We start from the raw sequence: 16525 nt of genomic DNA, 5'->3' as shown, positions 1-16525 counted from the left end.
TTCTTACCACTTTATTTTCATGTAGCATTTCATTGAATGCTTAGAAAACATCCAAGCAAAGGGGAGAAAATTTTAACATCCTATGATTCTAGTACTCTGGTTACTTATTTTCTAATAGTAACACTTTTATACATTTCAAAACTTTTAATTCCTCTTCAGCCAGGAAATACTCACAGCAGAGAGAAATGATTGACATGGCATGCAGCTTGTTCTCAGACCTGATATAAGGTCGCATACAGATGACAAAGATGTTTCCAAAGCACGTAACTGCAGACACAACCCAGACAAACACTCTCTGAATAATGCTCGCCAAGAGATCCTCTAAAGATGAGAGTCCATCAGTGTTTGGTTTACAGATGCGAACATGCGGTGCATAGCCACAGTACTGAAATCTCTTAAAATAGCTGTTGGGCAAAGAGAAGGGAAAATAAGACTTTAAACTGAAGTGTCACTCTACCTTAATATCTATTTTCTCCATTTCCTCTGTAAAAAGAAAACATCTTAGTCTCAGAAGAATAAAAGTAAAACATTCAGGACACTAAAGTTTTATTAAGAAACTTAAGTTTAATTCGTATTAACTTGATTACTATAAATGAATGTGTGGGTGAGAGCAGTAAATGGGCATAATGAACAGACAAGCATTAGACATATTTTAGAATGTAAATCAATTGTTGTCATGTGATCTAGATAATCCACTGAAGGAAACTGTTACTGGGTTTTCAGTGCTTAGTGCATAAGTCCTCTGTTGCTACAATTGATTTTGCTTTTTTAAACCCAGGGGAAGAGAGTTAAAGGCTTTGTCCTCTGTGCTCCTATGGCTTTTCTATTATAGAAGTTGTATGATCTGTAACTACTTGCTAACACGTTTATTCTCACACTAGGTTTTGGTACATGATAAGGTGTTTGATAAATATTTGTTGAGTGAATTCTTTCATCAGTAGAGAGACCTCCCTTGTTAATAAAAGATACCACCTGGCTAATCAGTAGTTACTACTGTGTACTACCGACACCCACACCATTTATTGAGCATCTTCTAAGTATAACTTCTCAAATCAGGAATAACTTCTTAAATCAGCTCAATGAGGTTGGTGTTGCTATCACTATATGAGGAGATGAATCCTCAATGGAGGCAAATTATCTGCTAGGAAACTTTCTACTAAGTGCAGAAATTTAGTATTCAAATTAGATCCGTTTGCCCCTAAAGCCATGTACTCTGGCAAAAAGTATAAATGATCTTTATAGTATAAAGAGCTGTAGTAATACAAGATAAAAACTTGACAATTACAGTCTATAGTCCTGTTGTTTAACTCTTACTGCCTGGATCCCAGGACCTGCTCAATTCAAGTCTAATCCTTGAGTTGTTTCTTGGGTTTTATGAGTTACACTAATTTCTTTCAATAAACTCTGCTTTGCTAAATTTAGTCCGAGTGCTTTATATTGTGCGTAACCAAGGAAACTTTTATAAATATGTTCTGAGGAATTATGGAAAAAAAATCAGTGTCCTCTGTTAGATTTAAAATACAAGCGAGATTATAGAGTGGTTGTGGCTGCCATGACACTTTCTAAATTATTGAGAATTAATTGCCTTGGCATGGAGATCACTCTAATATTGTGTGTGTATGTGTGTGTATATTATATATATATACTGCTATATACTACATTCAACTAAAGAAAATGTTTCTAAAGCTTGTAATGATGGCATGATGAGACATGATGTTTGAATAAAAGATTTTTATCCATACACCCTCGCTCCACCATGCACTGACACTGTGGGCAGTTTTCACTGAGGAGGCTTTCTCTCTTCCTTCCTCCATTTACATGAATTATTTATAATTGTTTGATGTCTTTTATGTGACGTCCTACTTTTTCATCTGGTTGCATTTATGCCATGTGCACCAGTTGCTAGCTCAGTGGACAAACTTGAATATCTGTGAATGTCACGAGAGATCATTAGAGCTTACAAGCCTGAGTGGGTTCCCTCCACACTCCTGTTGTCTGACACTCAAACAAATCTCACTTCATTTTCTCAGACCAAACCATGGACAACTAAAAATCACCTCACCCTATATCTATGCTTTAAAAGTTAGTTATTGTTTAGGCAAATTAGTCAGTAGAAAATGTTAATAAATTGGATGTACTGCATATGGGGGTATTGGCACAATACAGGTGGAAACCTAAAAGATTAAAAATCAAGGTGAAGAACAAGAAAAACATCTGCTTACATGTAAGAGAGATTCATGAGAGGTCTAAACATCCTTTGTTGGATATTTGAAATTTCAATTCCTTCTAGGCTGCTAAAATATCAAATTATCAAAAAACATATGTTATGCAGGGTATAATGAGCTTTTATGAAGGACAGTTTAATACACAATTATTTAACACTTACTCTGAACTAAAAATTCATACTTAGCTTTCCCTGGGCACTTTCCCAGTTCCTTACATTGCATGAAAGATTTTTAAAATTCTATAGTGATTTACAATTTTCCAAAGTTTCACACACATAATTTCATGTGATCCCATAATAACCCTATCTTCCCCCAATGCCTTTTTGACTCTGCTATTTATATACAATATAAATACTTATATTTATATTGATTCTATATCTTTCCTATTTTAATTTTTGGCTTCTAATAGATTGTGGCATGATGCTTTTTTTCATAGTAACTACTCAACATATATTTGTGAAATAAATGAATAAACATTGCCTTTTGATGATATTGCAATTGCAGAGAGGAACATTTTACATTCTTGAAATTTTTCTAATAATTTTTAAATAATTTTTTTCTAATACAATGACATTTTACTGAGGGAATACTTAAAAGAACTGAAGCACACTTTCTTAAGGCAATTCATAGAACTAACATAATTTAGGTTCTAACATACTTCAGGTTTAACACCACACATAATGTGTGTGTGTTTGTGCGTGTGTGTGGCAAGTAAAGATTTATATAATCTAGAACATTCTACTTTGGGATAACAATAGTTATAATAAACTCTTAGATACCCCCAGTGTTAATGAAGGAATAAATATGTATAGATGCCTTCAGAGGATCAAAACAAAGAATCCAATATAAGCTCCTGGTGATTATAGAAACATAGAAAGTGATTACTTATTATCTAATTTTTAGCTCATAAATATGAAAGATTAAACGAATAGCCATCTGTTTGTTTATAGCTTAGCAAGTACTCATATGGTTTCTGTAGTTTAACTAACATCCTGGGAATAAAGCTTCTGATTCAAGACTCTATTAATCTTATTTTATAGAAGTTATTAGCTATTAGTACATAAGTAAAAAATGTATCATAATACTATCCCCATAGGCATATACTTACAGAGACTTGAGTTTGATGAGATTATCAAATTGGTTGGCTTGAATTGTCTGGATTGGGTTGTAGGAAAGATTGCTGTTTAACAACAAAACAAAGAGCAGCAATTGGTCATTTCTAGAAAGGATTTGATTAAAGAGGAAGTATACCTGTTGACTGAGGGTTGCTTGTAAACATTAGCAAAAAAGTACATCAACGGCACTTGTACCATAGGGCTCATTAGACATCAAATGGATTAATGTAGATAGAACTCTTAGAACCATGCGTGGCTCTAAGTAAGTATCTTAGTGACAGAGAAAAGCTAAGACCACATGATCATGAAGGTGGGGTGGTCCAGGACGGTCCCACCAGGGAACCTGCAGACTTCCCAAAAGGAAGGCACACCACTTCAGATTTTGCCTATCATCAGGTATGATTTAAATAAAAGAAAAAGAATCTCATTTAGTCAAAATTTGAATGAATGAAACCATATTGAATTCTTTTTACAATAAATCATGTCAAATAGTGGCATATTGTGTTAGTAAGTTATGAGGCATGAAGTGAAAAGTAAATGGCTTTACAGCTAGGAACAAAGAGATGAAGATAGTGCTAGAAGTTCTATCCAGAGGGATGAGGCAAGAAATAAAATAAAAGGCATCCAAATTGAGAAGTGAGAAGTAAAATTATCTGTTTACAGATGACGTTTTATGTGCGAAAAGTGAAAGTGTTAGTTGCTCAGTGGTGTCAGACTCTTTGTGATCCCATGGATTGTAGCCCGCCAGGCTCCTCTGTCCGTGGAATTCTCCAGGCAAGAATACCGGAGTGGGTAGCCACTTCCTTCTCCAGGGGATCTTTTCAATCCAGGAATAAAACCCAGGTCTTCTGCATTGCAGGCAGACTCTTTATCATCTGAGGCACCAGGGAAGCCCATTTTATGTGTATAAAACCTTAATGATTTCACACACACACAACTGTTGGAACTAATACACAAATTCAACTAAATTGCTAAATACAAAATGAATGCACAGTAATCAGACAATGATGAATAATCAAATGCATTTCTATACATCAACCCTGAGCAATCCAGAAAGAGAATTAAGAAAATAATGTAATTTACAACAGCATCAGAAGAATACTTAAGAATAAACTGAATAGAGACTTCCCTGGTAGTCCAGAGGTTGGGAATCTGTTTGCCAATGTAGACAACATGGATTTGATTCCTGATTCAGGATGATCCCACATGCTACAGAACAACTAAGCCCATGCACCACAACTCCTGAGCCACAAGAGAAGCTACCGAAATGGAAAGCCTCCATACTGCAATGAAGAGTAGCCTCCGCTTGCCATAATCAGAGAAAGCTCATGTGGCAGTGGAGACCCAGTGCAGCCAAAAAACCCCAATAAACTGAATAAAGGTGAAAGGCTTGCACTGTGAAAACAAAATATTGTTGAAAGAAATTAGACACTGATAAATGGAAAGACATTTTGTGTTTTGGGACTGGAAGATTTAAAATCATTAAGATGGCAATACTACCCAAAGCAATCTAAAGATTCAGTGTAATGTCTATCAAGATCCCAGTGACAGTTTTTCTGAATAAATAGAAAGATCCATCTTAAAATTTGTTTGGAATCTCAAGGGAACCTGAATAAGCCTTGAAAAAGAAGGACAAAGTTGGAGGTCTTACTTTCTGAATCAAAACTTACTACAAAGCTACAATAACCAGTAATAGTGTGGTGCTGGCATAAAGACAGTTTTATAGGATGATGGAATAGAATGGAGAGCCCAGGAACAAACTTTTGTATGTATGGTCAAATAATTTTTAACACATGCCAAGACCTTTCAATGGAGAAAGGACAAACTTCTCAACAAATGGTTCTGGGAAAGCCAGATAGATGTCCACATGCCAAAAAAAAAAAAAAAGCTTAGACCCTTAGCTTCCACAATGTACAAAATTCACTCAAAATGGATCTAGGTCCTAAATATAAAAGCTAAAACTATAAAACTCTTAGAAGAAATCATAAGAGAAAAACTTCATGACATTGGATTAGGCAGTGATTTCTTGTATATGTGATACCAAAAGCATAGGTAACAATAGAAAAAAATATAAGAATTGGACTACATCTAAATCTAAAACTTTTATGCATCAGAAAACACTATAAGCAGAGTGAAAAGACAACCTACAGAATAGGAGAATGTATTTGTAAATCATATATCTGAAATTATTTACTATCTAAAATATATATGATCTAACAACTTAACAGGGGTTCCCAGGTGGCACTAGAGGTAAAGGACCCACCTGCCGATGAGGGAGACATAGAGATGCAGGTTTGAACTCTGGGTCAGGAAGATCCCTGGAGGGCATGGCAACCCACTCCAGTGTTCTTACCTAGAGAATCCCATGGACAGACAGGCCTGGTGCACTGCAGTCCTTAAGGTCACAAAGAGTAGGACACGACTGAAGTGACTCAGCATGCATACACAGCTTAATAATGAAAAATCAAACAACCCAATTTAAAAATGAGTAAAGGACCTGAATAGACATTTTCCAAAGATGTGCAAATGACCGATAAGCACATAAAAAGATGCCCAACATCATTAATCATTAGAGAAATGCAAATCAAAGCCACAATGAAATACCATGTCACATCCATTAGGTTGGCTATTATTTAAAAAATACAAAATTATAAGTGCTGTTGAAAATGTGGAGAAATTAGAATCTTTGTGCAGTTAGAATGTAAAATAGTGCAGCCACTATAGAAAAGAGTATGATGTTTCCTCAAAAAATTAAAAATAGAGTTACCATAGGATCCAGTAATACTATTTCTGGGGCTATATACGCCAAATAATTGAAAGCAAGTTCTTTAACAGATATTTACACACCCATGTTCATAGCAGCCCTATTCATAACAGCTAAAAGGTGGAAAAACCCAAGTGTCCATCAATGGAACAATGGATAAATGCAATGTGGTACTTACACACAATGGATCGCTAACACGGGTGATAATGTTCAGAAATTCTGACACATGCTACAGCATGGATGAAACTTGAAGACATTGCTGCTGCTGCTGCTGCTGCTAAGTCGCTTCAGTCGTGTCCGACTCTATTCGACCCCATAGATGGTAGCCCACCAGGCTCCCCCATCCCTGGGATTCTCCAGGCAAGAACACTGGAGTGGGTTGCCATTTCCTTCTCCAATGCATGAAAGTGGAAAGTGAAAGTGAAGTCGCTCAGTCGTGTCCAACTCTTCGCGACTCCATGGACTGCAGCCCACCAGGCTCCTCCATCCATGGGATTTTCCAGGCAAGAGTACTGAAGTGGGGTGCCATCGCCTTCTCCTTGAAGACATTAGGCTAAGTGAAATAAGCCAGTTGTAAAAGAACAAGGTATGTATGGTTCTACCTCTATGAAGTACCTAGAGATGCCAAATTCATAGAGACCAAACAGTGATGGAGGCTGCTTGGGGAGGGGTGTCGATGGGGAGTTAGTGTTTAATAGGTATGGAGCTTCAGTTTGGAAAGCAGGACAAGTTCCAGAAATGGATGGTGGTGATCGTTACACAACAGCATGGATGAACTTGATACCACTGAACTGTACACTTAAAAATGGTTGAAATGGTAAACACACATACTGATGTGTATTTTAATGGCAACTTTAGAAAATGAAACAAATTAAAAATAAAGATAAAAATTCATATCAATCTTACAGTTGTGAGAGCTCCTTCAGATCCTTAAAGATGTGTGGAGAAAGATTTTCAATCTTATTGCTTCCTAAATCCCTAGGGAAATAATTGTAAACATGTCATGTTATTTTCTTAAGACTTTATCCATAGTTTTGTGGTTTATTAGAAAACCATTATACAACTTTCAAACAATGTTATTAGTGAGCTATATTAATTGGTGGTGGTGGTTTAGTTGCTAAGTTGTGTCCAACTCTTGCGATGCCATGGGCTGTAGCCCACCAGGCTCCTCTGTCCATGGGATTTTCCAGGCAAGAGTGCTGAAGTGGGTTGCCATTTCCTTCTCCAGGGGATCTTCTAGACCCAGGGATGAAACCCAGGCCTCCTGCACTGCAGGCTGATTCTCTACTGACTGAGCCACCAGGAAATTAACAGAAGTCAAAACTTTAAAAAGGGAAAGCAATGTAAAAGATAAAAATATTTCCTCATTTTATTCCTCATTCAGAGACAATGCTTGATGGTATTTGATCTGGTTCTAATAGATCCAGTTTTCTAATTTAATTAATATTGTGCTGTCTTCTTTTCTCTTTTTCCCCTCTGCCACCTCTCTCTTTCCCTCCCATCCATTCTTCTTTCCTTCCTTCTGTGCTAAAGTAGAAATATGGTTTGGAGACTTAATTTTTTCTATTGTTTCAGTTGATTATGTATATTGTCACCCTGCTTATTTAACTTATATGTAGAGTACATCATGAGAAATGCTGGGCTGAAAGAAGCACAAGCTGGAATCAGGATTGCCGGGAGAAATATCAATAACCTCAGATATGCAGATGACACCACCCTTATGGCAGAAAGTGAAGAGGAACTCAAAAGCCTCTTGATGAAAGTGAAAGAGGAGAGTGAAAAGTTGGCTTAAAGCTCAACATTCAGAAGACAAAGATCATGGCATCCGGTCCCATCACTTCCTGGCAAATAGATGGGGAAACAGTGGAAACAGTGTCAGACTTTATTTTTCTGGGCTCCAAAATCACTGCAGATGGTGACTGCAGCCATGAAATTAAGAGACGCTTACTCCTTGGAAGGAAAGTTATGACCAACCTAGATAGCATATTCAAAAGCATATACATTACTTTGCCAACTAAGGTCCGTCTAGTCAAGGCTGTGGTTTTTCCAGTGGTCATGTATGGATGTGAGAGTTGGACTGTGAAGAAGGCTGAGCACCAAAGAATTGATGCTTTTGAACTGTGGTGTTGGAGAAGACTCTTGAGAGTCCCTTGGACCACAAGGAGATCCAACCAGTCCATTCTGAAGGAGATCAGCCCTGGGATTTCTTTGGAAGGAATGATGCTAAAGCTGCAACTCCAGTACTTTGGCCACCTCATGTGAAGAGTTGATCCACTGGAAAAGACTCTAATGCTGGGAGGGGTTGGGGGCAGGAGGAAAAGGGGATGACAGAGGATGAGATGGCTGGATGGCATCACTGACTCGATGGATGTGAGTCTGAGTGAACTCCGGGAGTTGGTAATGGACATGGAGGCCTGGCGTGCTGCAATCCATGGGGTCGCAAAGAGTTGGATATGACTGAGCGACTGATCTGATCTGATCTGATCTGATGGTTTTTAACTGGAAGTGGATTATTTCAGGTTCCAGTTTCTTCGATAGCTGATATAAACGAGGTCTTATTTACTCTTGGGGCAGGATACTTCATATATGTATAGAGGTTGGGCTGCCCACTGTGATGTGACTTTGTAGCTTAGCTGTGAGAAGATTTTGGACAGTACCAGCTCTTATGGTAGCTTTTACAGTAGCAACTCCCATGAGAAAGGCCTAGAATTCTTCTAAACAAGATAGGCTTGATTTCTCCAATGTCATCACGAGAAACTAAGAGAAAGTCTAACCACTTTCCCTATCTATCCTCAAAAGTATTAGTTGCCACAGGGAGAGGTAAGGATGTAGATCTAGATGCCATGATAAATTGGAGTGCTTATAAATCAAAAGTTAGATTATTGACTTTGAAAGGGCAGGGCAGTTTTAGATTGAGTTTTAAAACTAAAAACAAGTAACTAATATAATCGAAATTATAAATGTCTGTGCTGTAAATGTTATATTTTCATATTGTAATATGGTTCTTGAGACTGTTTTTGTTATGTACGTATTTTTGGGTGAATTGTCTATGTGGATAGATTCTCTGATTTGATAACCAAAGGAATCTTTCAAAAATTTCATCCCCTTTTAAAAATTCTTCAATGGCTCATTGCTGCATAAGAGATAAAATCAAAATTGCTTAGTGTGATAGAAAAAAAGTCTTTAAATATTTTGTACTTTCAGCTTAGTTTCCTATCAGGTTCTGCTCAGTTAAATTGACTTTCACCAGGACCTCAATGCACCTCAGTATTCTAACTTCAGGTTTTTGCATAGGTGCTTCCTTCTACCTGGAGAAATCTTTACTTCTGGTCCTTCAGGTGAACACCTTCAAGATTCTGCTCAGAAAACAACAACAACAGCAACAACAAGGAATTACTGTATAGCAGAGGGAACTGTACTCAATATCTTGTAGTAACCTATAATGGGAAGAATCTGAAAAAGAATAGATATGCAAAACCGAATCATTTTGCTGTACACCTGAAACTAACACAACGTTGTAAATCAACTATACCTTTTTTTGGGGGCTGTGCTGGGTCTTCGTTGCTGCGCACAGGCTTTCCCTAGCTGTGGTGGTGGTGGGGGCGCGTCTCTAGTTGAAGTGCTTGGGCTTCTCATTGCGGTGGCTTCTCTCGTTGCAGAGCGCGAGCTCTCGGTGTGCCAGCTGTGGCTCCTGGGCTCTAGAGCACTGGCTCAGCAGTTGTGGACAGTGGGTGTAGTTTCTCCTCGGCATGTGGGATCTTCCTGGACCAGGGATTGAACCTGTATCCCCTGCATTGGCAGGTGGATTCTTAACCACTGGACCACCTGGGAAGCCCAACTATACTTTTAAAAAAAGATTCTTTTCACATGTCACTCCTTCATGACTGGGAGAGTCAGGCATTCTCACGTACAGCACTTACAGCATCATATTAAAACTTTTCCTGTCCCTACCTTCTCTTCTGAAGGGTGTGAGCTCTTTCAGGGCAAGATCTGGGTTTCCCAGCATATAGCTTAGTTTTGGACTAGCTATTCTTTCCATCCGTACTGGCAGACTATTAATAGATTGAAGATCTGTTTTCATATTTAAGTAAAAGGGGCAGGATGATTCCAGTTCCTTGTATGGGAAGCCAAGTAAAATATCAATCATGCTAGTGAGGCAATGTGAAAAACAGATTTAGAAGAGTCCACTAGAATGTTAAATCTCGAACTACCATGTTCAGCCATTTCTGGTGAGAGTGCTGGCTTTGGCTATTGAAGCAAATTCGGACAAATAATTCTTTCATCATCAATAATGTAATGGGGACCATTTGGCTTAGATCCTAAGTGACAAGAACAAAGACCATTTTCTCAGTTTAATTTTAGAAAACTTGAGGTCCATTTCTGAATGGGCTCAGGAAACACATTGTCACCTTGAATGGTTGCTTTAAAAGCACAAATTAGGGCTTCCCTGGTGTTTCCATGGTTAAGAACCCGCCTTGCAATGCAGGGGACAGAAGTTCGATCCCTGGTCCAGGAAGATGCCTTGGAGCAGCTAAACTTGTGCACCACAACTCCTGAAGCCTGTGCTCTAGAGCCCAAGAGCCGCAACTACTGAGCCCACGTGCTGCAGCTACTGAAGCCCACATGCCAAGAGCCAGTGCTCCACAAGAGAAGCTGCAGTGATGAGAAGCCCGAATACCATAGCTAGAGAGCAGGTCCCACTTGTACAACTTGAGAAAACCCATGGAGCAAAAAAGACCCACCAGGGTCAACAAATACATAAATCTTATTAAAAGAAAACTAAAAAAGCACAAGTAATAATAAATCAAGTATGTAGCAAAGTTTCCGCCACTATTTAAATTAAAAAAAATTTTTTTGGCTACACAGTGGGGCATATGGGATCTAAGTTCCTGACTGGGGATGGAACTCATACTCCCTGCAGTGGAGAAGGCAATGGCACCCCACTCCAGTACTCTTGCCTGGAAAATCCCATGGATGGAGGAGCCTGGTGGGCTGCAGTCCATGGGGTCACGAAGAGTCAGATATGACTGAGCGACTTCACTTTCACTTTTCACTTTCATGCATTGGAGAAGGAAACGGCAACCCACTCCAGTGTTCTTGCCTGGAGAATCCCAGGGACGGGGGAGCCTGGTGGGCTGCCGTCTATGGGGTCGCACAGAGTTGGACATGACTGAAGCGACTTAGCAGCAGCAGTAGCGGGGATGGAACTCATACCCCCTGCAATGGAGGCTCCGAGTCTTAACCACTGGACCATCAGAGAAGTCTCACCAGAACTGTTTAACCTCTACTCTGAGAAGTGAATCTGACTGTTGCTAATTTTGCCCTTATTAATTCTGTCAGTGGGATCAAGCAAGGAGGGGCACAGAATGTAGTCCAACCTTCTTTCAAAGGGAGAGTCACTCATTTTAGGTCTAGACCCATCCATTTAAGGGACCTCCCTGGTGACTCAGATGGTAAAGAACCTGCCTGCAATTCAGAAGACATGGGTTTGATCGCCTTGTCCAGAAGATTTCCTGGATATGGGAATAGCAACCCACTCCAGGATTGAGCGACTTCACTTTCACTTTTCACTTTCATGCATTGGAGAAGGAAATGGCAACCCACTCCAGCGTTCTTGCCTGGAGAATCCCAGGGACGGAGGAGCCTGGTAGGCTGCCATCTATGGGGTCGCACAGAGTCAGACATGACTGAAGCGACTTAGCAGCAGCAGCAGCAGCAGCCAGGAATCTTGCCTGGAGAATTCCATGGATAAAGGAGCCTGATGGGCTACAGTCCATGGGGTCACAAAGAGTCAGAAAAGACTGAGCAACTAACACTTTCACTTTCATTCATGTAAAACCATTACCTCTTAGAAAACATGCCATTTTCATCCTTGTAAATCTGATTTTTCAGGCATGGGATTTGACAGGATTTAGGTAGGACTAATTCTTGATGCCAAAGCCTTTGACTGTGTGGATCACAATAAACTGGAAAATTCTGAAAGAGATGGGAATACCAGACCACCTGATCTGCCTCTTGAGAAATTTGTATGCAGGTCAGGAAGCAACAGTTAGACCTGGACATGGAACAACAGACTGGTTCCAAATAGGAAAAGGAGTTCGTCAAGGCTGTATATTGTCACCCTGTTTATTTAACTTATATGCAGAGTACATCATGAGAAATGCTGGGCTGGAAGAAGCACAAGCTGGAATCAAGATTGCCAGGAGAAATATCAATAACCTCAGATATGCAGATGACACCACCCTTATGGCAGAAAGTGAAGAGGAACTCAAAAGCCTCTTGATGAAAGTGAAAGAGGAGAGTGAAAAGGTTGGCTTAAAGCTCAACATTCAGAAAACGAAGATCATGGCATCTGGTCGCATCACTTCCTGGCAAATAGATGGGGAAACAGTGGAAACAGTGTCAGACTTTATTTTTCTGGGCTCCAAAATCACTGCAGATGGTGACTGCAGCCATGAAATTAAGAGACGCTTACTCCTTGGAAGGAAAGTTATGACCAACCTAGATAGCATATTCAAAAGCATATACATTACTTTGCCAACTAAGGTCCGTCTAGTCAAGGCTGTGGTTTTTCCAGTGGTCATGTATGGATGTGAGAGTTGGACTGTGAAGAAGGCTGAGCGCCAAAGAATTGATGCTTTTGAACTGTGGTGTTGGAAAAGACTCTTTGAGAGTCCTTTGAACTGCGAGGAGATCCAACCAGTCCATTCTGAAGGAGATCAGCCCTGGGATTTCTTTGGAAGGAATAATGCTAAAGCTGCAACTCCAGTACTTTGGCCATCTCATGTGAAGAGCTGACTCATTGGAAAAGATTCTGATGGTGGGAGGGATTGGGAGCAGGAGGAGAAGGGGACGACAGAGGATGAGATGGCTGGATGGATTCGACGGACATGAGTCTGGGTGAACTCCGGGAGTTGGTGATGGACAGGGAGGCCTGGCGTGCTGCGATTCATGGGGTCTCAAAGAGTTGGACACGACTGAGCAACTGAACTGAACTGAACTGAATTCTTGGTGTGGGGACCCTCTCTGCCCTTTTGTTGCTCTTTCTTTTACCTCTGAACCTGGATTAGCACTGACTGAGGACTAAGCTGTCCTGCCCCATGTTCACTACTGGTTTCAGAATCAACAAAGTGGTGTCCTTTTATCTCCTGGTCTCTGAATCCTAACTGTCTAGAAAACTTAAAGATAAATTTGCTGTCCTTCTCTGGCAATGGGTTAGAGCAGTGTAGGATGCATTTTACTTGTTAATTTCTCCTGACTTTATTCTTTCTTGCACCCACACCTTAGGGCCACTGTGCAAGTTAGAATTTGGAGAAATTGCCTTCTGGTATTCAAATTGGAGTTGCAAGCATGATAAAACAAGGAAAAGTATGGACCCCTTGACTAACTTGTATTTTAATGGCTAGATACTACTTTTTGAGTCACCTGCATGCACTGCTCCCCACTGCTGAGAATAAAATAATTTCCTATGTGCTGATGGTATAGTTCATTCGCCAGACACCAGGAGTCATAACAGCAGATGTTTGGTTCTGATACTTACTGAGATTTTTCTTGTGTGTTTTGTGAATGATTGGTACTGTCTACCAAAAAATGTTTCAAACCTAAGGTTATGGAAAAAATGTTGGGGTTTCAATGGCTTGTTTATTGAAGTTTTGGAGCAGAATGCTGGATTGTTTCCTGAGGGATGTTTTTGCCTGTGGCATGTGTGTTTCCTCCATTTGTCTTAGTATGCAGGTGAGAAGGAAATGGCAACCCACTCCAGTGTTCTTGTCTGGAGAATCCCAGGGACGGGGGAGCATAGTGGGCTGCCGTCTATAGGGTCGCACAGAGTTGGACACGACTGAAGTGACTTAGCAGCAGCAAGATGTCCTGAGCAAAATTTTAGTTATATTCTTTAATTTTTTATGGAAAAGTTTTAATGAATCCAAGTTCTGCCCAGCTAATTGTCAAAACATGTAGTTCTGTTCACAGTCCAGATTCTTTTCAGAAAACACAAAATCAAACTAGTGGCTAGTCCAGACTTTAACAAAACTCCAATTGAAGAAATGAAGCCATAAAAAATGAAATACAAACTGTCTGAAGAGCATGGGTTTCCTCCATTGTCTTACGTATATTTTATTTGGAGAATCAACTACTCTGTGGCTTGACTGCAAGGCTTTGATTCATCAGATACTTGCTTTACTGTCCTTTGGAACTGTGTCATTGATCTTAAAATGGGACGTTATAAATAGCTGTTTCAAGCTGCTCTCTTGACCTTTATTACAGATTTGGATGTTGTTATCCATGGCAGTATCTAATCTTACAGATCCAAGATTGTTCTTTGGTTTCAGAACCAGCAAAGTGATGCCTTTTTATCTCCTGATCTCTGAATCCTCACTTTCTAGAAAATTTAAAGATAAATTTGCTATCTGTCTCTAGAAGTGGATTAAAGTGATGTAGGATGTAACTTATTTGTTAATTTCCCCTGGCTTTATTCGCCTCCACAGCTGTTTCCTTTACTTCAGTTTCCTCACATATTTATTTTACAGATTCCTTTAACACATATTTGTTAAGCTTTCAGAATTCCTGAAATACCTGTGGCTCAGGGTATACAGAAGTAGTGCTATATGTGTAATCAAATTTACAAAATATATGTGTAATCAAATTTATAAAATATATGTGTAATCAAACTTACAATTCATCTAGTTTCTGGAGAGGTGCAAATGTATTTTCACTAAGGTGATTAATTTTGTTTTTCCTCATTACCCTGAAAGTAAAAAGAAAAAAGATGTTGTAGCTTCTGGAGGTAACTTACAGGTGAGTTATTGGAGAGGAGATTAACAACCTGCAAAAACAAAGATAATTATGTATAATGCATTTCCATATCAAGGTATGTTGAAATAGTATGACAAATTATCCAAGCTCATTTTAATCTTAAATTTCCCAAATCTTTTAGTGATGATAAAAGTAAAATAGTGTTGACATTTTCAAGTGTTTTAGGGAAGAGCTCCACAGCGATAAGAGTGAAAAATCTCGATCTCTGAGAATACAGTCTGAGTATCAGCACAACTCTCTTAGAGTCGCCTGTGCAGTCTTTGTGGCATGTCTGTCTAACAAAATATACCCCTGCCCCAACACCACAATAGTACTCGTGCACATTGGGTAGTTGCTGTGATTTAAAGTGGAGGTGCTGGAATATGTCTACTCTAAGCTGGACCAACTCAGAAGATCTCTGATTTGCGATGCTGAAGCAGACTGTAAGGCCTGACAGTTCATTTCTACACTGATCTGGTGTTATGAGCTAGCAACATGGATTTAAAATAAGACAGAGTGGCATAGGAGAAATTATATTCGATAACATTCTAAGGTTTATTCTGGTGGGTGTCATAGTCGTATCCTCACAGATATGAACATTCTGCAGCTTTTGAAAAAAATTATAATTAATCTTTCCCCACAACCTTTGCAGTAATAATTCTCATAGAGTAGGACTTGATCTTGGTATTTCTCAAACTGCCATCCAAGGACAGATTCTAGGTGGTTTATGAGAATTTTTTTCCACTAAATCGGGTATTACTTAAGTTTGAGAAAAGTAGGTCTCATGTACAAGTACCACTGTGATGATTCATGTACTGATATGTTGTGAATCTGTGGTTACGCCTGCTTTGAACTTCAGTAATTTTGCCAATGTGCTTCCATTTCAAAGAACTTCAAACTGAGAGGGAATATTTGTTATAATTACTATGCATGTGTATGCCAGAGCCTGTTCACATAAATGATTCATTTGGTTTGTAAAGAGATAAAACATTACTTCAAAAGGACAAAACATTACTTACAAAACAGTTAAATTCCTGCAGGAAATAAAAGTCAAGTTTCTTAAATTATGGATATGGTTGCCTTCAAAATCCCTGAAATATAAAAATAAAAGTGACAAAGCTAAATTTTAATCACAGACAGAAATCAATTGGTTAAGAATTATTTAAGTTTTCTCATAAAATATCTTTTCCCCCACATACTGTTTATTTCATATAAATTCTCATATAATGTAAGTGTAGCCAGCTACCTAATAGCTAAAATGATATATTTATATAAAATGTTTCTTTTTTCTGTTAATAGTAAAAATGCTTTGAGTGGCATCTGTATCAGGTATTCATATGGATATATATGTTATCCCAACTAATGTGAAGAGAATGAAGAAAATCGCATGAAACACTTCCAACTACATGCATGTGTGCTAAGTCGCTTCAGGCATGTCTGACTCTTTGTCACCCTATGGACTGTATCTGCCAGGCTCCTCTGTTCATTGGATTCTCCAGGCAACAACACTGAAGTGGTTGTCATGCTCTCCTCCAGGGGATCTTCCCGACCCAGGGATCGAACCTGTGTCTCCTGAGGCTCCTGCATTGCAAGCGGATTCTTTACCACTGAGCCACCAGGGAAGCCCC

The 16525-nt window shown here is 39.1% G+C and overlaps 1 protein-coding gene across 10 annotated transcripts in view; it reads right to left on the bottom strand.

Moving 5' to 3' along the window:
- The window catches only part of RXFP1 (relaxin family peptide receptor 1), a 131924-nt gene that overhangs the window by 15886 nt on the left and 99513 nt on the right, over window positions 1-16525 (bottom strand). For 4 of the 10 annotated variants that reach the window (XM_070386434.1, XM_070386436.1, XM_070386430.1 and 1 more), the window contains 6 exons: window positions 15917-15988; window positions 14779-14850; window positions 7011-7082; window positions 3334-3405; window positions 2223-2294; window positions 175-404 (listed from right to left, as the gene is read on the bottom strand). In XM_070386434.1, coding sequence (XP_070242535.1) covers window positions 175-404; window positions 2223-2294; window positions 3334-3405; window positions 7011-7082; window positions 14779-14850; window positions 15917-15988 — 590 coding nt within the window. Of the gene's footprint in view, window positions 1-174; window positions 405-2222; window positions 2295-3333; window positions 3406-7010; window positions 7083-14778; window positions 14851-14898; window positions 14929-15916; window positions 15989-16525 lie in introns of all 10 variants that reach the window. The other 6 variants (XM_070386438.1, XM_070386435.1, XM_070386439.1 and 3 more) reach the window with 4 other exon arrangements.

The sequence above is a fragment of the Bos mutus genome, chromosome 17 (assembly GCF_027580195.1).
Source record: "Bos mutus isolate GX-2022 chromosome 17, NWIPB_WYAK_1.1, whole genome shotgun sequence".
Taxonomy (NCBI): Eukaryota; Metazoa; Chordata; class Mammalia; order Artiodactyla; family Bovidae; genus Bos; species Bos mutus.
The sequence above is the reverse complement of the archived record's forward strand: the minus strand, read 5'-3'. Positions and strand labels throughout refer to the sequence as shown.